Below are 25,720 nucleotides of genomic sequence, written 5' to 3'. Positions count from 1 at the left end.
AGACTTTCAAGGATGTTAATTTTGCGAAAGGAAAACTGATAATATTATTTACACAAATCAGCATTTACTTAAGCCATCGTGACAGTTCACTAATTACTTAATATGTTTGAGATGAATATGAAAAATAAAGTTATTGGAAAATATACGAAACAGTGAAAAGTGATCTTCAGAGTAAGTAAGATTCTATGAAATTTCAATTTAGTGACATTTTCAACTTAGTGGATTACAAGAGCTTTCCTTTCCTCAAAGTCCAATTTACGTGTTTGTTTTCAATAAAGCTTTAAAATGGCATCCTGTTTAAGAGGAGGAGAAGAAATCGTACTTGCAAATATTTGCAACATTGTTACAACTTCCCGTGTTTGGAAAGTTAACTTGTTTTTAACTTCCGAAAATGTGACTTAATTTATCATGACTTAAACCGGCTGTAGACGTACTTTAATTTATCTCTACTGATACCTCAATGAAACCTCTTTGTCTTCACTGAAACACTTTAACGGTGCAAAAACAAAATGATAAAGTATTCCTAGGATAATGTAGCCACCCTTTTTCACAAGGTTAAGCCTTTAGTTTTGAGCTCGCTGTTCGTGGACAATGAATAGGTATCACTTTCCAGAAACATTGTATCAAATCGGATTAATTTCGTAATGTCTTAAGTAACATTACTGAACATAAATCACGCAATGCCTCTTCGGTAAATATCGGATCGCTTTGATTTTTCCAACTGATACGTGTTTTAATACTCAAAACCACTTCAAAGAGTCGTCTTGACGTAGCTTTATGCACTCAGTGAGCGGTATGCGATAATGGAACGAAAACTGATAATGACCAAATAAATTTTACTTGATCACTGACGTTAGCGATGCCATTTTCATTCTGTAAATAGTGTTTATATTTTAATAAAAAAAAAAATTGACGCAAATACGCAATTTGACTGCATCAGAGGCAGCCATGTATTGTACGAAAACAGAGAACCGTGGATGTTAATCAATGAATATTGCTTTTATTCATGCTCATTTTGGTTTTTATAATCATTTAATTGCACCAGCATTATGTCATCAATGTCTTTTGGTCCACTTCTCGATCCACGTTATCCCCACCATCTCCAATTCAAACAATCCCTATAACCTCCAAATCTGGAGCATGTAAAACCGTACAAATACGGGAAAAGGCAGTGTGGACTTGTTGGGTTTTCCTTACAACAGAGATCATGCTCGTAACAACCCTCATGGCTGCAGCAATCGCCGCAGACCCAACTCCAACACGAACATCCTTTGCCACACATTCCTCGGCAGTTATTTGCCGTCGGGCGCACACAGCTACGCTTTCCAGTAGTATCTAAGTTCAAGTCATGCGCAGCCTTGAACTCTGGTTGAATTTCTGTGTCCGATGCTTTAAGAACATTCAGACAGAGCACATGAAATGGCTTCATTGTTTCTATCTGTGTAGAAGTATCCGCTAGGGCTGCTGAAAGTCTTTCCAGTAGCTGGACTTCCGGGACATTGTGAAGCTCGCACATGGCCTCTCGATAGGGGTTCTGTACGGTTTAGAGCACAGGTGTTCCCTTCTTTCTGACCAAGGCTGCTAAGGCCTCTGGAGTTCTACGAACTTTATTGGGGACGTGAGTCATGGAAGAGTCATACCTTGTGGAAACATGTGAACAACAATAAGCAACTTAGATCGAATAGGCTATCGCAGCGAACAATTTTAAGAACTCATGACATCACTGGCTCTCTGAGTAAGCCTGTGCTCGTCCCTACAGCTATGCACGATTAGTGTGCGGCTCTAGATATTATTGTTAATATTATTGTTATTGTCATTTTTTTTATTATCATTATCACTTATATCCTGTAATTTGTTTTTTAACTTTTTCGCCGAAAATACGCAAAGAAACAGCACTTCGTCAGCAAACTATGCCTTACCCCTCAATAAAATAAACCTGAATGATAAATTTTTAGGGAATAATTATCCTGACTGTAAATAGATGAAAATCGTATACGTAAACTGCGGACAAAAAATGAATATGAAAGCAGTTCTCGTTGTAATGAACACTACTTGAGTTTTAGTAAATATAAGGCCTGAAAAAAATCCAGGCCTGAACGGGATTTAAACCCATGACCTCTGCGATACTGGTACAGTGCTCTACCAACTGAGCTAACAAGCCAACTGGATTGGTTCCAAATAGACCCGTTAAGTTATGAATAAAGTTCAATAAATATGTGAAAATCGTATATGCGAACTTCGGACAAAGAAACGAATATGTAAGCGATTCTCGCAGTAATGAACACTACTTAAAAATTCCCGTACAGGCCTGAATGGTTTTCAAGCCTTATTTTCACTATTGCTTAGGTAAAATTTGTTAAAGATTTTGTCTGCAGTCATGATTACGAGGATTTCAGTCGCTCTGATAGCTTAGGCCTTTGATTTTTTCGGTTGCGACTAATACCGTGCACGCATAAATTAGTAATTTACTGATTTTGCTTACCAAACAAATGCTTGATCCAAGACTTGGTAAAGAATCATTTTAGGAGTGAGTTGCCTGTAATGTAGAATTTCATCGCCATTCATCTTCAGTAATTTCATAAATCCTTTGCGAATTTGGAAGCAAACGTTCAAGGTGTGATTGTGAATGTAACATCCTTGGACTTCGCCCAGAGAATGATTCTTTAACTGGAGACTTTTCGCACTAAAAGTTACTCTTGTAGCGGACATAATTGTGACAACACTCACAAGCACCACGAACATTACCAAAGGGTGGTTAATTGCGAAGGAAAGTGTTTGTTAATTTTCACGAAACGACGGATTGAATTCTCTGATTACAAGCCAGCGAAGCTCAATTTTGGCAAAGCTTTTGTCCCCACAACATGGTAACAAACGCCTTGAATTATTTGCCTAAGTTTTGAATTAATTTCACCTCCAGGTAACACCAACAAAGGACGATAATGAAAACTATATAACGGGAAATACGATGTTAGAGCCATGTTTAACAGGCTGGATGAATTTCATAATAAGAAAAACACTCACCAGCCTGATCAATTCACTATCACACGGAAAGTCCATCGTGGAGTTCGAAATTTTGTCACCTGTAATTACTGAGTAAAATGATTATTTTTTTTTGCCTAGCTCGCTGTCCAATTAAGGTCTTTGGCTCAAGTGTGTCAAACAGCCGCTTTGCTTTAAGCATCAGAAATCAAAGTTTTATAATCAGACAACTGCTTTAATAATAGCGAGAAGATAGAGACGATTGTATGAAAAGAAGACAACCAACGAAGTGGGCCATCGAAACGACATTACGTGAAAAAATGGACTTAACCCATAACCAATTAAATCACTTTCCTCTTAAACAAACCGTGAACAAGCGTTAGAAATTAATATAATGAACTTAAGGCCCTCTCGCAAAATATTGAGAACTGTGCTTCACCAAAACGAGTGTAACACTTCTAAACCTTGCGGGGAATGGGCAGAGGTTTGCTTTTGCTTTGCAAAAAAAAAAAATAATCACGTAGTATACAGTACTTTATTTATTCCTATTTCATAGGTTTTCCAGAATAAATTTTCCAAAATGTTAATGTCACTGTTTCTAAGCATGAAACAATAACATACGAGAAGTTATATTTTCTGTCATCAATTTATCATAACAAATCATACTATGTTTTTGAATCATTAATAACCATAATAACTTCTCTGTTTCTTTTTGCCGAGCTAAAAACTTACCATCTCTCTTAATCTATTTACAAACATGATGTTATCGACACATGCTGATCCTAGCAATATGCAAGACGCGTGTCATACGAACTTCATAATAGACCTCGCTCACCGTGGAGTCTCTGTGGCTCAGTGGTAGAGCATCGGAGCGCGGAATTCGAAAGTCTGAGGTTCGATTCCTCCTGGGGACTCAGATTTTTTCTTTGTCTCACGCTCGTGACAAGACGAAAAACACCTTTCCCCGATAACCATAAGTTTCATTCAAAATTAGTTCCATCACCACTTGGATATGTGTCGGTTGAGTTCCATATTTGTTTGTACAACGAGGTACATGGTAAAAAGTATCAGAAGAGTTGACGAGGGCCAACCTAAAGAAAAAGAAATTACAGTTAGGCTACATGAAATAACACGAGAGTTTTGAGTTATCAAAGTACCATACAAGGACCACATTGCTTGCCCTACCCCCTGTCCCCTTAGCAAATTTTGTCGTCTTCCGCAGCACAACAAAAACCAAATGTTTAGAATCCTAAAGAATGCGAACGGCAACGAAATTTTTTCTAATTCTTTCTGTCACGGACCAAAAACCATGATTATCTCGGAAAATTTAGCTTAAGGTACTAGATTTAAACAGCAAATTACGCAATTGTTATAACATTAAAGAGAAGTTTACTATGTTTTTCTTTTCGAACATACCGAAATATAACATTCTCTTGATGTAAAACCAAATGGGTTCGGATCCACTCAAAAACACCAGGTTACTTAGAATCAAGCAAGACACGGTCACAACACCAAACATGGCGCGAATCCGGCGGGATGCTGCTGGAGAAAGCTTGTCCTGAAAAGGAAAGAAACCAAACGGTTGGAACTAAAAGCATGGAATGCGTTATAACAACCGCGATGAAGGCCATTGAGTATGATAACCGATAGAGAATCGCGTCTGAAGATAGCAAGTAAAGACTATCCATGAAATTAATTTTACTGATGCTGGAGCAGACATACAGCATTTTTATTACGTTGCATTATGACAAGCCCTTACTGGCACTTCACGCTACGGTACCATCCAGAGAACGGGAGCAGCTCTGTAGCTGAGTACTAATGGTTTCCAAAAGGGTCCCAACTGATAAGTGGCCATAACATTTAGACGTTAGGCGTAAAAAATTCACACATTTTAACCGTTAGTCATAACGGTCAAAAGTTAACCTTAAAAAAATTTCTCGTGACCACAACAGAAAGATATTGACCATTAGCCGTAAAAGCCATCGCCCAATTGAGACCCTCTTCTAAGCGGAATTGGACCGTTTTCAAAAGAAGCTTGAAGTAATCAATTTAATTGAGATTTCATTCGAACGCAAATATACCTACCTCCCATCGTCTGACAGAAGGAAGCTTTAACACAATGCCTGCCATAGATTCTACCACAACTCCAATCCAATTAGGGATGAACCACCATACCGTGTGCGCATGCGCGCCATGCCACAGCCATATAAAGGCAAAAGCGGAAAACGAAGCTACAATTTGACGAAAAACACCTGTGCGGGACCCTCCCAGAGGTATGTAAATATATCTGCAACAAACCATAGAATGCCTATCAATACACACGATGCACAGTGAAAGCAGCATCTATTTTGACAATCTTTCATTGACAACCGCGCTCGCTTTATTCATCAGCGACGAAGCTTAAGTTGAGAATGACAAAGAAAGCTAGCTAATGAAGGTCCTTCAAACCCACAACAACAACCTTATCGTATGTCAGATTTTTAACATAATAATAATAATAATAATAATAATAATAACATTCACTGACCGCTCCCCCAATGGAGCTTTTCAGTCAATACAAACAAATTAGTGACGTAGATGAACACCGTGTTTGTAAACCCCAAAGCGCAGCCAAAGCGTCGAGCACGGGGCAACTGAGAACAATCCAGTGAGTAACGGGGTGGAGGGCATGAATCTGGAACCACCAGATTACAAGCCCGGCGCCCTAACCACTCGGCCATTCTGCTTTCCTTCCTTCATCTGCTCTGACACTTAATAGTGCAGCTTGATTATCAGTACTTGAATATGGACGTTCAATAGAAAATTACTGACCTTTTCATCCAGAAATTAAGACCCCTGTCGAAGTATCTGTGAAGTTGAACAAAACGGAAGACATTCTGAAACCATTACATTGTAATTATACAATACTCTTCAGAGATGGTTTGTTTTTTACGAGATTTAGACGATTCCCCTATCAGTAGTAGTAAAGTCAAAGGATGGGGAAATTTTGGGTCTGTTCTCATGGTTTGTTTCTGCATAGCTCCAAGATTTACCGATTGGAACGCTGGATTGGTAAAATTTTAATCTCTTCTCTTTATTCAAGAGCTACTTTCAGTTTCTCACCGACAACCCAAACCGTTGCCTCCAGGTGAAGGATGAGCGAAAAAGTTTGTAACTGATTATTAAATCTGAAAATTTGAAGCCGATAAAGAAACCGTGAAAAATCACAGTGTAAGAATGATGGTGTCATAAATTTACGGAAAGTTGAGCAGGAAAACAATCTGCTTCCTCGACTTAATTCGCAATTTCTGTGCACTGTTCTAAATGCGTGTTACATTCGCCATGGTATTCGATTCTGGAAAAGTGTTAATCTACTTTGATAGTCTCCACCAAGAGCGCGCTTTATACGTGCTGTACACAATCGTGTCACGCGTGTGACGTGCCTCTCCCCTTTCTGTCGTTCGCATGCCTGCTGTCCTGTGAAGCCTTCTCACTCAAAAGTATTCAATTTCCCAATCGTGAGAGCGAAGTGGCAAAAGGACACAAAGCTACTTACTTCCACATGTCAGTAAAGAGGTACAGTGTCGTGACACATCTGGGAAGTAAAGGAACTTCGATTCTATCGACCTCCGCCAGTAAGGTTGTACAGCGGTAGAACACCTTGTACTTAACAAGAAAGATGTGTAGCTGAGAGTACATGATCCCACACAGGGCCCAATTGTCCAAGGCACTAAATAAGCGAGGGTCTTGAGTAAAGGCCGTCGAGTAGATAAAGTGTAAATAGCACTCTAGGAAAAAGTACCAGAATAGGGTGCGTGCTGTTCCCCATAGAAGGGATTTTACCTCTTCTCTAGTAAACGGCCTGTACGGTTGATAAAACTACGGAATACGAGAATGCATGTATGAGAAACATAAAAATGTAAATAAACTGTATAAAGATGCCATACAGAAGTACTTGCAGCTATATATAGAAAACCACAGCATCACAAGTGGTTTGGTTTAAAGACACCTGATTGAAAAGCGGTTTAAGAGCAAAACATAATTAAGTTACAGGATAAACTGAAAATGCCAGAATGCAGAACAGTATAACTCAGCAAGTCATACCAAGGTTTAAGTTTGAAGCCAATAAGACAACTTTGCCCGCAGGCTGAACTGGCGCAAACAACATGAGAAGACTTTGAAGGACACGGGCTCTAGGAACAACAGGCTGGCGAGGTAATCTAGAGAATCGATTCTATTAAGCAGGAGCGTTTTGCTGGTAATCAATGTATAAACAAAGGCTTTAGGACTTGTATTACAATTAACAAAAACCACTTACTGTCCTCTGAAAAGTATCGAAGTCGACAACAGGACCATTGGCAAATAACGGCAAATAAAAGTTATAGACCAGCATGTCTATAAGCGAATACTGCTTTAGGGGTTTGTCTTTTTTCATCTCACGTGATCGCCAGCAATATTCCATTCCAAAGCTTATGCAGCGGAGGTTTCCCATCATGCATACAAATAATGTAAAATTTTTTATCTCTCCGATTGGACTCAGAGGATTAATCTGGAGAAACGAAAATAAGGAAGAAATTTCTCGTTACAAATCAAAATGAAGAAAATTTTGCGACACTTTTCTTTCCTTGCTCCACACAGGGCGCACGCTTTCAACCTTGTTGATTTGTATACACCACCCTCGAGAATGGAAATTTCAAGTTTGTTTTCTGTCAGATTTCTCGGTTTCCCTGCGTCATCTCATCTTTCAAACAGTCTTATTAAAATTACCCGTGAGACCATGAGCTCTGATTCTCTTAAATCATTATAAAATTATACTTGAAAAATAAATTGTTTGAAAGAAACTGGACAGCTCCAACACCATCAACAAGACCCACATTAACATAACAACAAAAATTAAACACAGACATTTGAATTTACAGATCAATGTCCTTGTCTGAGCAACTGCACACTTACCCCTCCCCTGACCCAGTAACCAAGTCAACTGATAAAATGTTAGGATTAATGTTGGGTCAGGGGAGGGGTAGGTGTGCATTTACTCAGATACTGACATTGATCTGAAGTTTCTTACCTGCCACATTCTTACTGAGTGTATCTGTAGAGAGAGAACAATACCAAGAGAGCAGATCCACATGGCAATGATCGACTTGAACAAGAAACAAGAGGCATAAACAAGCAGGCAATGTCCAACCATGAACAAAACTGGTTTGAGGCCGGTGATATAAAGCAAAAATGATAAGGCAAAGGCAAGGCAATACAGTGGTTTGAGCTAAAAAGATAAAGACAGACACATTAATTAATTCTATATAAATTACAACCTCTCCAACACACCCTTTGGTGACAGAGGAAAGTGGCAGTTGAGGAGGTAGGGACCTCAAGCAAACCACGTCTGCGATGGCAACACAGGCATGGCAAACAAGAGATCAATTGGGCACGACAATAGTTGAGCACAAGTGTTTTAAAACTTTGTACATTTCTTAGTTGTCCTCTACAAAACAACAACATGAAATAACCAAAATTTAAGTTTTCTCAGACTGATAACAGAAACCATGACAGCAAATTTATTAATAAGAGACAGTAAACACATCCAGCCATTTGCAAAATTCTAACAAGAAACATGAATCATTTTTTAATTGACATCTCCCTTGGTATTGCTGTTCTGAGTGCTAAAGGTCCCTAATATCCACCACGAGCCACCTCCCCTTCAATGAGTAGTTGTTCATGAGCATACACCACACAGGTAAATAGTGCTTTTTGCACACACTGATTGGCTTGTTCAGAAATGATTAGCAAGTATTGTTCACCTCTACTTTCATGAATAATAGAAAATAAAAGGTTATGAACTGGGTGTTCTCTGTCAACTTGTTCCAAGAAGCTCAACATTGTTTATGCATCTTGAAAAATTAAGCAAATTTTCTTTTAAAGTTCATGATTAACACATCTGTGCTAATCTTGTCAATTCTCAGCCCTTCTCATTCCTTTTTGTTTAATTTTCCTGATATCACACTGATATTTTCAGGTTCCCCAAATACTGAAGGTAAGGTTACAAAAGCTACTGAGATTCCATGATGTGGCTTTTTCATCTGGGAAATTGCTACTAGACTGGGTAAAAATTAAATTTCATTTCCATGAGATTGAGTAGATTCAAGAAAAAAAAGAGTTCTTTCACATTTCACCTGTGGAATAAATATTGAGAAAAAGAGTCCTCCAAGCATGTGAACCAACATGGCAGGCATCAAGGATTTTATTGCACTTATCCAAAATTCCCACTCAAAATCAGTCACATCCTGCAAACAATAAAGCAAACAAGCAAAAAAATTAGCAGATCATACAACATTCCCTAAACAAATGGAAGGAGCACAGACAGAAAAGATACAAAACTTATCAGTCTTTTAACTCCCAAAATCTAATTTCTAATTCTCCCTCCCAGCTGCTACACATTTCCTTGTAAATTTGTTAAGAGAATTTGGTGTTACATCACTACAACAACCTACTTGTTTTCTTGATGACATACGGACAGTGTAAGAAGAACTAAACAGGGAGAAGGCTCAATTTCTCAGCCTGGTCTGTAGTAAACACATCAGAAATAATCAGTGACAAAAATAAATATTGTCTGATTAACACTGGGAAAAGAAGTTCATGCGGTTTTTAGTTTTTTGTCACTGATAACTCATTCCCATGATGGACTGTGCCAGTGATTGATAATCAGGCCAAGTTTTAATAGCTAGGATGTCTAACCTTTTTTCTTCCAATAAATTTCCATCCCTCCTGTAGGTCATCTGCATAAATCTCATCTTTATAGTCTGTAAAGATTTGAGAGAAAATCTTTTTAATTGCCACTCAAAGTTTATGGAGTTTATGATTTCTCAGAGCCATTGAATCGTAAGATAGTTATTTCAAAAAAAAAATTGATGTCTTGCTTGAGAAAGACCACCATTGGCTCCTTCAGTTTGGATTTCAACACATGAAATCATCAAAACTAGTTAAAGGTTGTCTAGAAGCTTTAATTCTCTTACTTTCAAACATGACTGAGATAAAAAAAATATATAGGAAAAATCTAAAACTTTTATCATAAAAAGAAGACTTTTCATCAGTAGCTCAGGCCCACAGTCAGTTGGCCAGTAGCTGACTGATGCTCAACTGATACTTAAGTCCCTTGATGTCTCAGTTGAGATGTCTACTAATGTTGGTCAAATATCAGCGGACCATTGGTCTACTACTGGCCACATATTGGCTGACTAAGAGTCAGCATATTGGTCAATTATTGGTCAAGATGTAAATTAATGCATCAAGTATATCGACCAAAAAGGCCAAATGAAGTACACATAATTCCAGAGAAATTGTATTTTTATTTCATCAAATGCCTTTAAGTAATAATGGTTTCAAACAATTCTTCCCTCTAAAATTACTGAAGGGTTATGCTGGGTATTTTCTACAGCAATGAATGCCTGAGTTGTTTGGTTTCCTAAATTACAGAAATGTCATGAAACAAATGTCATGTCCATCTCTGAACAAATGTACTTCTTAGCAACAGAACTATTTTAAGCTATGCTTTGGTCACCTTCAGAAGCTTTGTAAATGCTGTACATGGCACATGATAACAAAGAAATCCACACAACCCAATAAACTGAAATCTCAGCCAAAGGTAGAGGGCCATGTTTTCTGTTCTGATGATCACTACTCTTGTTTTCATCCACATTTTCCATGTCAGAGGTGGACATCTACCATGAAAAAAATAGTAAAAATGTGTTGGGAGTAATATATTAAGTGAGAGTAGGATTTGTTCAGAAACATAACTTAAATAAAAAATGAAGATAATCATGAAAAAAAAAGATATTCTACAAAATTTAAAATGCAATAATGTAGTTTGATTAATCCAGCACCAAAAAATGAATATGTACAAATATGTATTGGTGTTAAGAAGTAAAAGTAAATTTTTCAAAGACCACAAAATTGCATAAGCCACAAGGGCGAGTGCAATTTATTGTATTTGAAAAATGCTCATTTACACCAAATTGCAAGAAAGATCATGTTGTTACTCGTTGATAATTTACATGAAAAAAGCATCACTGTGACAGTAAGTCATGACAGATAAAATTTTGACAAGGTGCACACCATCAGCAATTTGCACAACTTTGTTACAATTTTGCATTCATGTTACATGAAAAATGTCCTCATTTTCAGCCAATCAGATGCTGTAATTTTTCATGTATATTATTAGCAGTGGAACTAGACTAGAAGTGAAATTGAAGGGGTTCAGTAGGCTGGCTGATATCAAACATCACTAGAAAAACAAATTCAGTCTTACAGCAAAGCAAGTCTGATATGTTAATCATGAGTATAATTATAGGCAGAACTGGACAACACAATGTCCTTCTTATTATCAAAACTATGAGTAGATTTGGGAAACAAATTACCCATTCATATCCCCAAAACATATTCATTACGTGAAAAAAAAAATTGACTTTTTGCCAAAAGGAAATAAACCCAATAGTCTATAGTAAAAGCAACAGAGTCCACTACAATGATGTGTACAGTGCAACGACACAGGCATAACACTTAAACTGTAGAAAAATTTAAAGTTGAGTCTTAAGAAGCTGGATACAAAAACTGTATGCAGAAACACTAAGTTCGGAGATCTGCTTCACTCTCCTCGATCAGTTAGACATCTGAATGGAAGATAATTATTTATTTTGCGTGATCATTGTTGATAGTTTTGAAACCGCGTGAAATTACCGATACATTTAAACTCTACAATGTTTTCATTGTTATTGAACATTCACAATCAACGTAAACTCCAGTTTACGTTTCACAGGTCCCTTTGGCACGTAAATCACACGCGCGAGGCACAGAGAGCTGAATTAGATAACAGATATAAAACGTATCTCATGGATATGTACTTACCTATTAAATTTCCCCGCAGAATCCAGCTGTTCCTCTTTTTTCGGCAATGTTCACTATTCTGTGCCACATGGAAAGGCAACAGCTGAATTATAGATCCGAAGGAAGTTGGTTTACAACAACATCAAATCCAATCGCGCACACCTTTGCCCCTTTCCGATTAAATGTACCCACGTACCCAAATTTGTGAAAAAACCTTACCTCCTTCTTAAGTCTATCGCACAATATTCCACTGATACTACAACATTTTAGAATCACATTCATGAGGAATGAACCTTAACAGTCACCAACAGCTGAATCGATATCATTAACTTCCAGTTTCAGCTGGTTAAACAGAAGCCTTGATTAACTGATCAGCGGCTGCCAAACGCACGATTCTGAACACACTTTATATTTTCTTAACTAAGCGTCCATGAGCATTAGTTTTCTCCAGACCCTACTCCACTATTTCCACTTCGAGAAAATTGTTTTAAATGTCATCCACGGTCAATGGACTTCCTTCGGGAACAACGAGATCTCGTCTGACATTTCATGGGGAACACGCCATTTCACATTGCGCTATCAGACCCCCTATCGGTGGGTGGAGTTGGGCCAGAAAAGCTGAAAACTATGTGTTGGGTAAGGCTCAAGAGAATATAAAACTCTTGATAAAGCTTCAACATAAGAATCAAATCTGGTGTTCTAAGCTTTTATCTTACGTCTTCAAGTTTGAACGAATAAACCGAAATGACAGACAATCAGATTATTTCCGACCATTTTCGCAAGTTTATTTCATTATCTCGGCATGCTTACAAAGCAAGAAGTATCGTAACCCACACGCATTTAGCGCTGTGTAAGTGATATAACGGACCTAGTGAGTTTCTAAAAGTCTTGACGCCTCTTATTTATGGGACTGAAAAACTTAAGGAGAACATGTTTTCGAAGTAGTTCATAGATATATAATCTGGGTATTTTTCGGCGACGAGGTGCCAGACTGATATGAGGATTCCTCAGTTATCGACATGTGAAACTGAAGACCACTACCCTTTGGATGCAGCAGCATATCGCTGAAAGTATTCGGTGATGAAAAAAGCGCAACTCTTTCTATCCTCTTTGTATACGCGTGCCTCCCTAACGCTTCCCTGTTAGTGCGGCAGAGATGAGAGGGGGATGGAGGTCCTAAGCCTTGCGTAATTTCTTTTCATCAAGAATCTTCACCAGCACTGGAATTAGACATGAGGTAGGTAAATTCTGAAAGGAAGACGGCGGGAAAAAAAATTAGCAAGAAGCGAGGTAATATAGCTCACCTAATAATTTTATAGTTCTAATTTTTTTATCGCTCGGGAGGAGGAGGAATTTTTTTTGGGGGGGGACGCATGGCTTTCAGGGAGAGCGGAGAGAAGGTCTGTCCTCAAAAACAAAAAGTATTAAGGGGGCACTGTATGAAATTGACTGCCAGTCACTGACTGCCAACGAGGTGTGATCATAAGAATGTTACAGAACCTAATGCATAATGCGGGGATCAGGTAACTTTAATCGAGCCACAACGAAAATTATACCCCCTCCCCTCCCCCCGGACGATAAATAATGACCATTCCCTCATTCACTTTTATTTTTCTTGCTTTGTCTTTGTGTTAGGTTTGTTATCATTGTTATGTTATTTTCGTTGTTGTCGCGGCTGTTGTTACATGAATCGTCGGCATAAAAATTTACCTGCAAAGGTTATCTTTCTGTCTGTCAGAAGACCTGTTTCTTGCAACATTTTCTTAAGCTCGTCGTCAGGGATACCAGCACCTGTAAGTCCAAGTGCTTCTCTTAATTCACGTGACTCGATGTACCCTTTATTCTGAGCGTCAAAAATATGGAAGGCAGACATAAGATCTTTTGTTGTGTGGCAGGAGTTTTGACGGTCTTCTTCGTTTATTTTCTTTTCCTTTAATTTTCTGTGGCCTGAGAAAAAATGAATGAAATCAGGGTTTCTTGATATCTTCAGATAAGATAAATAAGGACTAAAGGTGAGGAACCTGTTATTACTTTTTGCCTGGGAGGGGGAGGGGGGGGTCACAGGTCTTTGGTTGTAGGTCCCACAAGGCTCTGTAATATTTTTGTGATCTTCTCTCATTGGCATCTGATTGGAAGTCAATTTTCCGCAGACCCCCTTCACACTCTGTTCGTTTCTCCTGAAAACCATGTGATCCCCCCCAAAAAAATCCTTCATCCTCCCCCCCCCCTCCCCCCGTCAGGCGATAAATACCGACTAATCTCTATTTTTAAGGAAATCTTTGAGGGAAAAAAAACGGGAACATTTCGGCTGAAGCGCTTTATTCGAAGACTAGGAGCACGCAATGAATTAGATATTTAGCGTTGAAAAAAGAAAACATCTAAAGGAAGCTTTAGGTTTAGGTTTAGCTTTATAAAAAATTTAAAAAATTTTCCTTCTACGGACTCGAACTCGTTACAAAAAATACTTTTAATGGCTCATATTATAGACAATAAAGCTATTCATTTAATATTATGAAGCCATACAAAAGGTGATTTTGAATATATTTTTGTTGGGAGCTAGCTGCTTACTGCTTTAAAATATTGAAAAAATAATCTTACCTCGAGATACCATCTTAAGAAAGCGCGTTATATTCAGCTCAAGCTTAGTTTCTCACTCTGATCTAAATGGGGCATGACTGACAACGTGTTTTATATCCTAGCTAGGTGGTAACTACAACTCGTGCTTGTGTTTGTTATGACGCATTCAAAATACCCCATCAACAGTCATCGTTATTTTTGTGACTAAATTAATCACGTAAACCCCCCTGGGCAGTCACTCAATAAGTCCATGGATGAATTATTTTTCAGTAAATCTATTGGATACTTACGCTATGTCATATTAGGAATACTTCAGAGTTTTAACAGCAAATACGTAATGATATATTTTCTTTAAGTTGATCTTACGTGTTTAGCGGTTGTTTTTCTTCAGTCGAATTTGAGATCAAAGTGTTTTCTTAGTTATTCGGCAGTTCACCTGTTCTTTTGCGCCTGTTTGATCAATCCTTTTTTTGCGCACGTAGAACTGGCTATCACAACAATAACTGCATCAAGTTTTAGCCACGTTCAATAGATTATTCAAAAGCCACGGCGGGCTTTTGGAACTTAAGCTGCTGATTTCATGAGCAGGAAAAACATCCATTTGAAATCCTTCGAGTTATTTAGTGATACTTTGTAAATCAATAAACCTCGCTTCGCTAAAACAACTGTTCTGGTGAAGTCAGCGAAACAAATAAACGGGGGAATCTACATTTATTTTGTGGCGTCATCGACGTTCAAGTTTCAGTCAACAAAACGCTTGTTTTCATTTAATTTGACTCACATCAGGAGCAGATAATGCCGAATGACAATTCCTCGCTGATGCATCTTAAATTTGTTTTGGGAACAACATCAACACCGTAATCGGGAAATTATTTGGCCGGTTGCAAACAAAAAAATTCAAACTAAAAATACAAACTCTATATCGGAACAGCAATTTGATCGAAATTTTTCGAAATGGTCTTCGAGCGAATGTCTTTCTATTCCGGTTAAAAAAAATTGAAATCAGCTTTATTTATTAGTTTAAACTAGAATAAATGTTATCCCTATTTGACTCAGCGCTAAAGCTCAAAAGGTTTTACTACTTGAAGATCTTCGTTTGTTGAAGAATAGTTGAAAATCAGTGACTCGGATCCACGAGAGAACCGCTCTTCACTCCTTAATTGTTATTCAAGAGCGTGACTTTGAAACTTACACCATCAATAACAGGTTGTAATTAAAAAAAATAGGTTTCTGAAAGAAAGAGCACGTCTAGGGTTGTACATTTTGAATAAGGCCTGGTCTGCTTAGTTATGAAAAATCATACGAGACAACTTTGTAATAATTTGTTCTGAGCCCTATGTGACTGTTAGAGAAAATATTTTTTCCACGAGAAACCCAAAACAGCATAAGATTCTGCCTATTTTTGGAATTAGTTCTGTACCCATAATTTAAGTCCCCATCTTAGAGCACGTGTCAGTCTACAGCTCTAAAATAAAAAAAACCCATTCTAGTCCAAAGGTTTCATTTATTAACCAAACACGCCTTCCGTATGATTATCCGAATCAGCTCAGATCGTCCAAAACAATGCTCGAGAGATCGGGAAGATTACATGAAAAGAAGGCCAAGTGACCGCTTGACGAACCATGTCAGCAAAAACTGACTTACTTCTTAATTTTGTGTTTTAAAAGATCGCTAGGATCGCAAAATCGTCTCAAAGTTGATGGCAATTGGAACGATACGGGAAATCAGAAAGCGGAAGTACTGCATTTTGTCGCTTGTTACACAAATATCTCTTGATTACGTGACTAATTTCCTTTGTGCATTGCAGAAGGCCATTGAAAACATTAGGACCAGTATAAAATGCGTAGTCATGGGAAACCAAACGGTTTAACACGTATAAGACACAGTTTGAGTCGAATATCTCCAAATAGCAATTAATTTTCTTGAGCCTTGAATATGCTAATTGCATCCTTCTTGCCAACTTCAAAAATAACATTCAACATCCAAACAAAAGCCACAACAACCATAGCACAGTATTTTCATTTAATAAAGATGTTACCTCTACATTTCAAAATCTGAACAATTGATCCATGGATAAACCAAATAGTTGTAATCATAAGAAGTTATCAACTTTCGATTTTCATAATTTGAAATATTCAGCACATCATGGAATGAACAAACTTCAAATTCAAAACTGAGGATTTTTTTATCTGATGACACTAAGACTCTATTTTCCTCACTCGGTAGAATACTATGTGATGATTGCGGACCACTATTTATGGCAAATAAAAGTGCTACTGCAGACTACAAATAACACTACAGTCTTCACTGTGGCTCTTTTGGGAATTAAAGATATCACATAATATCAAGCAAAACATCCCTTTTAGTTTAGCCTAGTAGTGCCATGACACATTAAGTTTACTTAACCAATCCTGACCCATTTTTGAACCAGTAACCTGATGTTCACGGAAGACAACTTTTTTTCAGCTCATATTTGAGTCATGTTTTACATATACATTGTACAGCAATGAAAAACTGTCCATGCCAACTTATTCTGAGCTGCACTAGCCTGGAAACTGATATCAATGTCATCATCATCATTGTGAGCCTTATGACAATGTGTACACAAAATTTACCTTTAGTTAGTAGAAAGAGGACAAACAAAAAGGCATGGAGACCCTCTACAAGAACTCCAGAATTTAAAACTGAGGTACCCTCCGTAAGTTCTTTGCTTGTGAAAGTCTTCATCAAATATCCATTAGGTTTGACCTGATACAGCTTTGTGCATGTTACCAGCTGCCTCCGTGACCACCACCTCCACTACTTCCACCTCCACCAAACCCTGCACCACTGCCAAAGCTACCTCCCCCAACCATAGGTGACCTGACAAAAATGGGATCAGAAGTAAAACTCCCTGTGTAACTGCTGCTGCCCCATCTGTCCACCATGGTGGGTGTAACAAATGATGGGTGCTGCAGCTGTAACATCATCAGTCGGAACTGAAGATCAGGGAGGAAGTCATAGGTATGGCAGGCACCACCTTCATCTTCACGTCTGTCAGCTGATTGGCGGCAGATTGGACAAGTTGCATGGTCTTCCAGCCACTTGGTCAAGCAAGGTTCACAGTATTTGTGACCACAAGCCAACAGCCTTGTTTTCGTTTCCGGCTGAAATTCCTCCAAGCAAATGGGACATGATTTGCTTTCATAAGTTTTTTGAGACTGTCTAGCTCTGTCTCTTTCGTCTTGAATTCTCTTCAGTTTTCTTTCACATCTTTTACGTTCTTGTTCTTGCTTATGCCCAATGTACAGCCCAACACCAACAATAATGATCAACAGCACACAGAAGACGATAAGACCATAGTTTGTTGAACGCTCGAGGACTTTACCGCTGAAAACTTCACCCATTCGGACAATGGCGAGTTCCACACCTTGATCGTAATCTCTCTTTTGCATGTATGGCTTCATTTCCTCAATGATAATATCAATCTGGTCATGGGATAACAATTCCATGGCTCTTTTTCCTGTGGAGACATACAGTTGACGATCTAAAATGGAAATCAGCAACATTGCTCCGTCATCACATCCCGCGTGGCCGACACCCCAGCTGTCATGTAAATGTTTGGCAAACGTCTTCGCTGTTTCTTCAACAGGTTCACCAGGAATGCCTCTCATTCGGTTTAAAACTGCAACGCCAATTTGAAATCCAGGTTTCTCGTCGTTGCTGCACCCTGAATCAGTATTTTTAACAACTGAATATATCAACTCTTCAATCTTGTTGGCAGCATTGTAGCTGAGAATATTCTCCGGATCACAGATCCAGGAAACCTCTCCTCTACGACCACAACCTTTAACATCTCTCGTAGGATTCGGAAAATCCTCCTTGTACCATTCTCTAGTTGCCCTTCCTTCTTGCAGGAAACAAAAAGCCGCAAAAATAACCAAGAAAATAACAGACGCGAACGCCATCTAAACGACTTTCAGTTTTGTTTTATCACAAGGATGGCCGCTGACTTATTTAAAGTAGGCGCGCATCCTTTACGTGGACTACGCGCATTGGCCGCTCGACTTCCTCGCAAGTACCTGAAAATGTTGCGTCAGGGGCTGTTTACAAAAAGGTTCGTGACTAAAACCCTCCAGAAAAATCTGTAGTGTTTCAGGGCTGCAATTCTATCTTTAACCTAGGGAAAGGACCACACTCTTCCACTTTACCTACATGTAAATTTCCTTGTTCTCTCGATATCCAAAAAGGGTTCTTGTGTAAACTGCATTCTGTTGCTTTCGCAAAAAAGGTTTAAGTTTGAACGGTAAAATGTAGTTCTTCCACCTTAAATATATTAATTAAATATTAGAATCAAACCATAGTTAAAATCTTTGAAAAATTGTAAGTTTGCAAAAATATGTGTTTAGACTTAACTATAAGCAAGTCTCAACTACCAGAGGTGATTAACATGTTACTTCTCCCTAAAAATATCTATACATAATTCAACAAATAAGTAATGAGAATACTCAAACTTATCAGGTAGAAGTTGTTATCTTGACTTCACAACAAATTCTTGTGACTAATTTAAAAGGAAATATGTGGCAGCTAAATAGGGAGAATTAACAATCAGATCTTGGGAGTCAAGGGTTCAGATACTTGAACTGAGTCCATTTTAAAGAAGCTATTAAACATTCACTTGGTAAAGCTTGGTCAGTTCATGTTGTCATTCAAAAACTCAATTCTCCTGCATAAATTTGACAAATTTTTCCTCGAAAAACAATCAAGTTCACTGTTATTTGTATTTAATGGCCCACAAATAGCCCAATCACCAATAGCTTATCAGGACTGTCCAATAACTGTCCAAGGTTAAACTGAGATTGTCTTCACTTTATGTTCATGAAAGATGTTTTAACTCTTCCTTTACACTGTAAACACTTTTAAAAGTAAATAATTTGTACATCTTTTTCAAAATGTGAAGCAGATTAGAATGTCTGAACCTCTATTTCTAGTACATTTAAAACAACTTTGTGTGATCAGATAAATCAAATGGAACTACTTTCAAAAAGCTGCAAATAATTTTATTACATGTATCAGTCCACAGCCAAGAACCTCTACAAAATATATTTACATGGAATATTGTGATACAGTTTGAACTTCTTATAAATAAAAATATGTGATGGGTGATCATGAGGAGGGTAGGTGCTAGTAGTGATGTCACACAGTCTTGAGTTTTGTTACAATAATGACTCTTAAACTCTGGTCAAGTGCTGTACACACACAAAGCCCTTCCTATAAAGAAAAAAACAGTAAAACTGGTGTCAAAAGATTATCAGAAGGAATAACAATGATACAAATAAAGATTTTAGATAATTTAAGTTTGAATTGTTTTGTTTAAGAAAACAATTTTTTGTCCCAGAAAACAACCTCATTGCCATCCCCTTCCTCATCCATTGTCCATTCTACAAGTGTAAAAATTTTTCAGTTTGTGTCCCTCTTCCTCCTCAAGAAAATTGCTGACTTTCAGACCCATCCTCTTTGGAAATTCCAATTAGTTCCACTTTATGGGGCTTCAACAGCAAGTGATTTGTGAAATTCCAATTAGTTCCACTTTATGGGGGCTTCAACAGCATGCGATTTGTGAGGAAACTCTTACAGTAGATCTGATTAAATGAAAAATATCATTTAATTTTAAATATTGACCTTACCATTACATGTATGCCAACTGACCTTATCTGGACTCCAGTCAAAGGAAGTGATTGGTTGAGTTGACAGACTGGCATTTTGCAACATTGATACAGAACCCATAACACCCATATCCAAGTCTTTTGCATCTTTTGTCACTCGCTGGTCTGGATATGAGCTAGGAATATCAAGTAGATTTGTAAGTAAATATATCAAGAAAACAAGAGAACACTTCTGTGCTTACCGATGGTGTGCATTATTTTTGGAAGGAAATTTTCATTTTTGGAGGAATAAGCTCAATATAAGGAGAGTAATTTATTTGACATGTACTTTGTAAGACATTGTTTTCCTAATATATTGGAATCCAAAGAATGGTTGCTCACTAAACTAATGGGAGATAGAAGTGGCTCCTGGTGGAAAAAAAAGTGTTACAAATTATACCACTTACTATTTCCAGAGATTAAGGGACCCAGACCCACCACAGGTCATGAAAATTTCACGGTTTTGTGGCAGATGTCTGACACACCAAACTGTAGACTTGTGAGCCTGTATGAGATAAGTGTTATATTAACAACCAAGAAGAGGAAGAAATTTAAAGAGATCAAAGGTAACCATCTCTAATCACACAAAGGCCCAAGAAGAGAATCAGAAATAATTGTTAAAGTAAAAAGGTTAATATACAATAATTTTGGTGAAAAGCAATTATAGTTGTGGTTAGTCATAAATTTCATTGAAAATAAGAGTGTAACTGCACATTTAAAGTTGTCAGTGTGACCATAAACTACACAAGTAGTATTACATGTTAACTGCAAATCCTGGGTGTTATAAATTAACCCTTTACACTCAAATATCAGTATGCATACCCTTCTCTATAGATTTCCCAAGGAGCTGGCAGGGAGAATTTGTTATACAAAAAAGAGCTTCTATAGTTGGTGATCATCCCCTTTCTTCTTGTGACCTTAACGTATGATTCAGGGGTGATATTGTAAGGAGAAATTAGATGCTGGTCACTGTTTGGAGTCAAAGGTTTAACAGATATAAATGCATATTTAAGTTTCAATCAAATATCACAGAATAAATATTTGCATCAAAGCAAAATACCTTCTCAGAGAGAGAAGCAAATCCTTTCTCAGGATGTTGTGTTCTTACATCAAACACGTGAAATTTTGATTCTAATGTGGTAGCCACTAGCTTGTTCATCATGATATCTTTTCTATCAAATTCAATTCCACAAACCTGCCACACAAGAAAATTGTGAGGTTAAAATAAATAGCAATTTGACTACAAAACTTAGATACAAGTAAAACATTGCTTCAAAATTGAATTTCAATGTTGTTCACAGTTTTTCTCAAGGCTAAAATCCAACAACAACCACCAATGTTCTAAATCTTGCTTAGCAACCTGGCCTCTCCTCTTTTTTCTATCTCTTGGTAAGCTTTTTGAAACTTTTCAATGTAGGAGCTCTACATGAAGCCATTTAAGACTCAAATCATGATAGTTCATTGTGATATCCCAAGCAGCAGCAGTTCATGTGATTCTCACCATTTGGAAGGGAGTAAATCAAACAAGACAACATCCTCAGGTAATGTAAGAGCACATTTGAAGACAACTATCAAACAGGTTTTTTTAGGTTTCTTTTAGAATCTTAAATAACGGTAAGTTGTAACTCTTTATACATACTTTTTAATTTGGAATAATACTTTAAATTAAGATCATATTTTTATAATCATATTTTAAAACCATTAATAAATAAATAATACTATCAGTTTATAATTTTTAAAAAGGATCACTTTTATCTATTCCAAGTGACCTTACTTAACCATGGTGAAAATCCGAAAAATAAAGTGATTGACATATGTTATTCACCCCATTTTTAACATTTGTCTCCCATCGGACAGTCATCTTTTTAAGGTCAAACATCTTTATATCACCATTGTCGTAGCCTGCTACAACTGAACGTTCTTCTGTATTGTAAGCATCTCCTGTAATAGGTAAAAATTAAATACATCTTTAGTCAATAAATGAACTGGAACCAAAGGAAACACTAGATATCCAATGGATATGACTGTATAGCAACTAAACTTAAAGCTTGAATACCAATCTAAAACAAAAATGAAAGAAAAGTAAAATAACATGATTTTAGCCACTGTTAAAAGTTATTAAAAGCAAATGTTTCAAGTGTTAGCCTTTCCGGCTCAAAACACCAGTGGTGGTTACTTTACATTATCAACTCGGAGGATTAAACCAAATTATCTTGTAATACACTGCACCAATGCAGCACCACAGTTTCTATTAACCCTTTAACTCCCAGACCAAGTTTGTGATTCTCCTTACTGTCAACCATACAATTCTTTTAATATTAGTCCTGAGAATTTAGTATTGGATCAACTAATTATCCCCTAATTGATATTTTTCTCCATTCTCATCACTTATCTGGTTGATATTCATCATCATCATCTTTTACTTGCCTTATTTACACAATACAAAAAATTTATTTACAGCAGTTATAGCTGGAAGGCGAGGAGACCCAGGAAGCCACTGGGCTTATGGAAGAGCCACCTCACTTACATTAATAAATAAAGTAAAGGAAAAGTGCTGCGAAAGTGCGGCTAGGCCAATTCAGTGATTATTTAAGTAAAAACTCTTGCATTTTTGTCTTAAGACTAAGAAGGTTTGATGTACAAGTGACTGAAACTGGAAGAGAGTTTCAAATTTTAGGACCTTGCTAGAGAATTGTAAATTGCTTGAGATTTGTACAGCACAAATGCGTTTGATAATTATTGGCTTTTCTGGTACCATAGTTGTGAATTTGGCTATTTGTAACAAAAAGATTGAGAAGCAATGAAGGCAATAGGTTATTTCTATAATAAGACATGAATTTGGCAATTTCGAATACATTTACTTGGAAAATATCTTAAATTCCTAGTTTGGAGAATAAAGGACCAGAATGGGCTTGATAGTCTGAGTTGGTGATAGCCCGCAGAGCTTGCTTTTGCAAGTAATAAATTCTATTTAAGTTAGATACGTATGTGGATGACCAGGTGCAGTTACAATGGATGATATAAGGATAAATTAAGGTGTAGTACAAAGTGAGTTTGGTTGTAGAGGATAGGAAAAAGCAAGACCTGAATATAATACCTATTGATTTAGCAATTTGTTTACATACATAGCTGATATAAACAATCTATACAAATACAATACCACACTTTCCTTAGTTAGAAACTTACCTCCTTTATTTATTTTTGAAAGAAAAGTAGATTGATAAATTATGTGAATTCTACAAACTGCAGCAATGCTCAAGACACTAAAGAGATGATGAGTTAATAAGACTTATCGAGGAAATTATTTTTACTTAAATTTACAGGCAGTTAAAGGGGAGTATTACAAGACCAGATCATAAGAGTTCACAGGCTTTATAAAAGTCTTACCAAATGCCACACACCAACAGTCACGTCCCTCTTCACCTTCAGCTGGTGCCATATTGGCCACAGGTTTGTCCTTCTGACGAGGATCCCAAACTTTTACAGATCCTGCCAAAACACAAATGAACAGCACCAAAGCCACAAAGTCAGACCTAAAGTTTTCAACCCAAAAATTTGTCTTTTCCTTTGTTCTAGGCACATTACCATTAATAGCACTTACAAATTGAAAATACAAATCAAACTAATTTGAAACATAATTTATAACTTCAAATCCTTCAAACTATACAACGTACATGTACATTGTCTGTCATGCCTTCAAAGGTCTCTTCAAAAGAGAAAATGGGCTATATTTGTAAAAAGAGGAAATTGAAACAGCCGGTCATTTACTCCTTTAGCTTCCTGATTAATCTCACCACTTTGTTACTACAACTGTATGTTGAAAGAAAGTCTTAAGTCCCCCAGGGGAAGGGGTACTGGACACAAGTAGCTTTCAAAGCATTACAAGTAATTTTCATCGCAGTACATGGCAAGGTTCCTGATCAAGTAATGTTTAGCTACTCAAGGAAGCCAAGGCAACCTTAAATTGGTTAAAAGGTCTCTTAACAAGGAAGGTTTAATGCCACTCAACAGCAAGAAATATAAACCTATTCTTGTGAAAAACAACATAACACCTTTAGGAGCCAATAAATTTGATTAATTTCTATCTCTGTGTATTTTTATGAAGTTCTCACTAGTTTGCTAACAGACTAATTAATTTGTGATGATATATCAATTTATGGAAATTTGTAGCACATTTTCCAACTGTTTTTGCAGATAGGCCTTAACTTTGATTTGTTACAAATTAGTTATGGGGAAAAAGGTGTCACTTAAACACTGCAGGTGTCTACAATAACTTAATTATGTTGATAGTTATTAATGACTCACCATCCCTACTCCCAGTGACAATCTCTGGTGCTCCCTCACCAATTCCCAGACCCCCCACACCATCAATAGCATTCACAATTTGTGAATGAGCTTTCACAGAATAAACTGGCCTCTCTGTGTTTTCAAGATTCCTGAAGAAAAAAGTAACACAATATAATTGATCAAGAAAATCAAGGTATACTGGTTTTATGGACAAAAACATACAGAAAGGATGATGATTCCAAGATTTATGTGTTTGTAACTCTGTTATAACATAATTGTCTGCTACATACCAAATCATCATTTTCCCATCAAAGTCTCCTATTGCAAGATATCTCTGTTGTAAACTTGAGGCTCCAAATGTTCCACATTTTAGTGCTGTCCTCTTCTCATCCTGTTACAAAAAACATAATGTATGATCCTCAAAACTATTCTAGAAGAGGCTCAGTGAGGCATAAACTCACAATTTACATCACACAATCTCTTACATTGTGTATAAACTATCTAACATTTTTGTAGTGAGAACATCTTGGAAAAAAAATTTAATTGCAGCTCTTAACAAAATACTTCTGTATCAGAAATTTATGAAAGAAAACGAATTACTTCTTCAAAGTGAGTTTGACAGCTTAGCATTATAGTTTATGTTAAAACTTTTGAGTGATCTGGATACACTGTATATCTGTTTGACCGGGAGATTATAACAAGCAACGAGTGAAGAGTCCCTGTATTCTTCATACGTGTTGATAACATCATTTTATCGGAAGACAGCTGCCGTCTACAAAATACAAATCTCAACACTAACATTTTTCAAAAGTTTCAGTTCCCCCTTCGAAACTTCGTATATTTGCAAAGCTCCTGTTCCACGCGCAAAGTTTCCAAGAACTACAAATCGTGCACTGCAAGGGATCCATCGTGCATCGAATAATGTGTAATCTAAAGATTTAGTAACGTGCTCTATAATCTTAGGTTTATCCACCATGGTTGCGAACCAAGGCAAACACGAACCACTTCACAGCAAATGTACGAAATCTTCCAGGCGTTCTCACCTGGGTAGGATATGGCGCATGTTTTCGCGCAATGGCCGCTGTACATCATGTCATTGGAGAATGTAGGCACGCAAGACGTTTCAAATATCCCAAATTGATCATAGGGGTTGTGCGAAACATAGAGTCACTTTGAGCTATTTATATACTATATTCACTTTCATACTGTCTTTGGTACATTTAGACATAACGATCTACTCCTGCCATACCAATTTTGCTGTCACATTCATAAATAAATTTTGAGCAGGTTGCACCTTTTTTTTTCTCAGTTTTCCTGACACAATTCGTGGCTTC

At 37.2% G+C, this 25,720-nt stretch overlaps 5 protein-coding genes across 6 annotated transcripts; all 5 read right to left on the bottom strand.

Annotated features, from left to right (window-relative positions):
• Nucleotides 1–978: 978 nt before the first annotated feature.
• Nucleotides 979–2,883, bottom strand: LOC113686898 (uncharacterized). Its single transcript, XM_027204581.2, has 2 exons — nucleotides 2,483–2,883; nucleotides 979–1,640 (listed from the first exon to the last, which is right to left on the bottom strand). Exons 1-2 carry the CDS (start codon nucleotides 2,740–2,742, stop codon nucleotides 1,544–1,546), a joined length of 357 nt encoding a protein of 118 aa, XP_027060382.2. The 5' UTR covers nucleotides 2,743–2,883; the 3' UTR covers nucleotides 979–1,543.
• Nucleotides 2,884–3,500: 617 nt separating this feature from the next.
• LOC113686897 (protein-cysteine N-palmitoyltransferase HHAT) lies at nucleotides 3,501–12,411 on the bottom strand. 2 transcript variants are annotated; one of them, XM_027204579.2, is made up of 12 exons: nucleotides 12,058–12,411; nucleotides 11,860–11,941; nucleotides 10,517–10,676; nucleotides 9,694–9,758; nucleotides 9,132–9,242; nucleotides 8,027–8,224; nucleotides 7,277–7,507; nucleotides 6,515–6,837; nucleotides 5,791–5,826; nucleotides 5,065–5,266; nucleotides 4,396–4,537; nucleotides 3,501–4,070 (listed from the first exon to the last, which is right to left on the bottom strand). In XM_027204579.2, the coding sequence occupies exons 3-12, from the start codon at nucleotides 10,674–10,676 to the stop codon at nucleotides 3,979–3,981; spliced, it is 1,560 nt and encodes a 519-aa protein (XP_027060380.2). In that variant the 5' UTR covers nucleotides 11,860–11,941; nucleotides 12,058–12,411; the 3' UTR covers nucleotides 3,501–3,978. The 2 variants fall into 2 exon arrangements, with proteins under 2 accessions (XP_027060380.2, XP_027060381.2); XM_027204580.2 differs by having other exon boundaries at nucleotides 11,860–11,917; nucleotides 12,058–12,214.
• A 187-nt stretch (nucleotides 12,412–12,598) lies between these two features.
• Nucleotides 12,599–14,683, bottom strand: LOC113672357 (troponin C). The gene is made up of 3 exons (XM_089211680.1): nucleotides 14,437–14,683; nucleotides 13,549–13,785; nucleotides 12,599–13,086 (listed from the first exon to the last, which is right to left on the bottom strand). The coding sequence occupies exons 1-3, from the start codon at nucleotides 14,447–14,449 to the stop codon at nucleotides 13,040–13,042; spliced, it is 297 nt and encodes a 98-aa protein (XP_089067806.1). The 5' UTR covers nucleotides 14,450–14,683; the 3' UTR covers nucleotides 12,599–13,039.
• A 1,740-nt stretch (nucleotides 14,684–16,423) lies between these two features.
• On the bottom strand, nucleotides 16,424–18,404 carry LOC113672369 (uncharacterized). The gene has a single exon (XM_089211678.1). It carries the CDS (start codon nucleotides 18,360–18,362, stop codon nucleotides 17,184–17,186), a length of 1,179 nt encoding a protein of 392 aa, XP_089067804.1. The 5' UTR covers nucleotides 18,363–18,404; the 3' UTR covers nucleotides 16,424–17,183.
• Nucleotides 18,405–19,432: 1,028 nt separating this feature from the next.
• Nucleotides 19,433–25,427, bottom strand: LOC113672375 (dynein axonemal assembly factor 10). The gene is made up of 9 exons (XM_027188655.2): nucleotides 25,186–25,427; nucleotides 24,677–24,777; nucleotides 24,405–24,535; nucleotides 23,487–23,588; nucleotides 21,925–22,040; nucleotides 21,160–21,294; nucleotides 20,507–20,604; nucleotides 20,104–20,236; nucleotides 19,433–19,665 (listed from the first exon to the last, which is right to left on the bottom strand). The coding sequence occupies exons 1-9, from the start codon at nucleotides 25,360–25,362 to the stop codon at nucleotides 19,591–19,593; spliced, it is 1,068 nt and encodes a 355-aa protein (XP_027044456.2). The 5' UTR covers nucleotides 25,363–25,427; the 3' UTR covers nucleotides 19,433–19,590.
• Between the last annotated feature and the right edge of the window lie 293 nt (nucleotides 25,428–25,720).

This window comes from Pocillopora damicornis, chromosome 7, assembly GCF_964200805.1.
Source record: "Pocillopora damicornis chromosome 7, jaPocDami1.2, whole genome shotgun sequence".
NCBI classification, from domain to species: domain Eukaryota; kingdom Metazoa; phylum Cnidaria; class Anthozoa; order Scleractinia; family Pocilloporidae; genus Pocillopora; species Pocillopora damicornis.
The sequence above is the reverse complement of the archived record's forward strand: the minus strand, read 5'-3'. Positions and strand labels throughout refer to the sequence as shown.

Bases quoted from the DNA above. Each gene is read 5' to 3' on its own strand.
- LOC113686898 (XM_027204581.2), bottom strand. From the start codon at position 2,742: ATGTTCGTGGTGCTTGTGAGTGTTGTCACAATTATGTCCGCTACAAGA. The intron at 1,641-2,482 runs GTAAGCAAAATC...TGTTTCCACAAG, and splicing joins TTGGATCAAGCATTTGTTTG to GTATGACTCTTCCATGACTC.
- LOC113686897 (XM_027204579.2), bottom strand. From the start codon at position 10,676: ATGTCCACCTCTGACATGGAAAATGTGGATGAAAACAAGAGTAGTGAT. The intron at 9,243-9,693 runs GTTAGACATCCT...TATTGTTTGCAG, and splicing joins AATTTATTGGAAGAAAAAAG to GATGTGACTGATTTTGAGTG. The intron at 8,225-9,131 runs GTGAAATGTGAA...TTATCTTTTTAG, and splicing joins TCTCAATATTTATTCCACAG to CTCAAACCACTGTATTGCCT.
- LOC113672357 (XM_089211680.1), bottom strand. The intron at 13,087-13,548 runs GTAAATTTTTAT...TCTTCCTTTCAG, and splicing joins CAGAAAGATAACCTTTGCAG to AATTTACCTACCTCATGTCT.
- LOC113672369 (XM_089211678.1), bottom strand. From the start codon at position 18,362: ATGGCGTTCGCGTCTGTTATTTTCTTGGTTATTTTTGCGGCTTTTTGT.
- LOC113672375 (XM_027188655.2), bottom strand. From the start codon at position 25,362: ATGGTGGATAAACCTAAGATTATAGAGCACGTTACTAAATCTTTAGAT. The intron at 23,589-24,404 runs GTGAGTCATTAA...GTGTTTTGGCAG, and splicing joins TGTCACTGGGAGTAGGGATG to GATCTGTAAAAGTTTGGGAT. The intron at 21,295-21,924 runs GTGAATAACATA...CTTGTGTGGCAG, and splicing joins AGACAAATGTTAAAAATGGG to GTTTGTGGAATTGAATTTGA.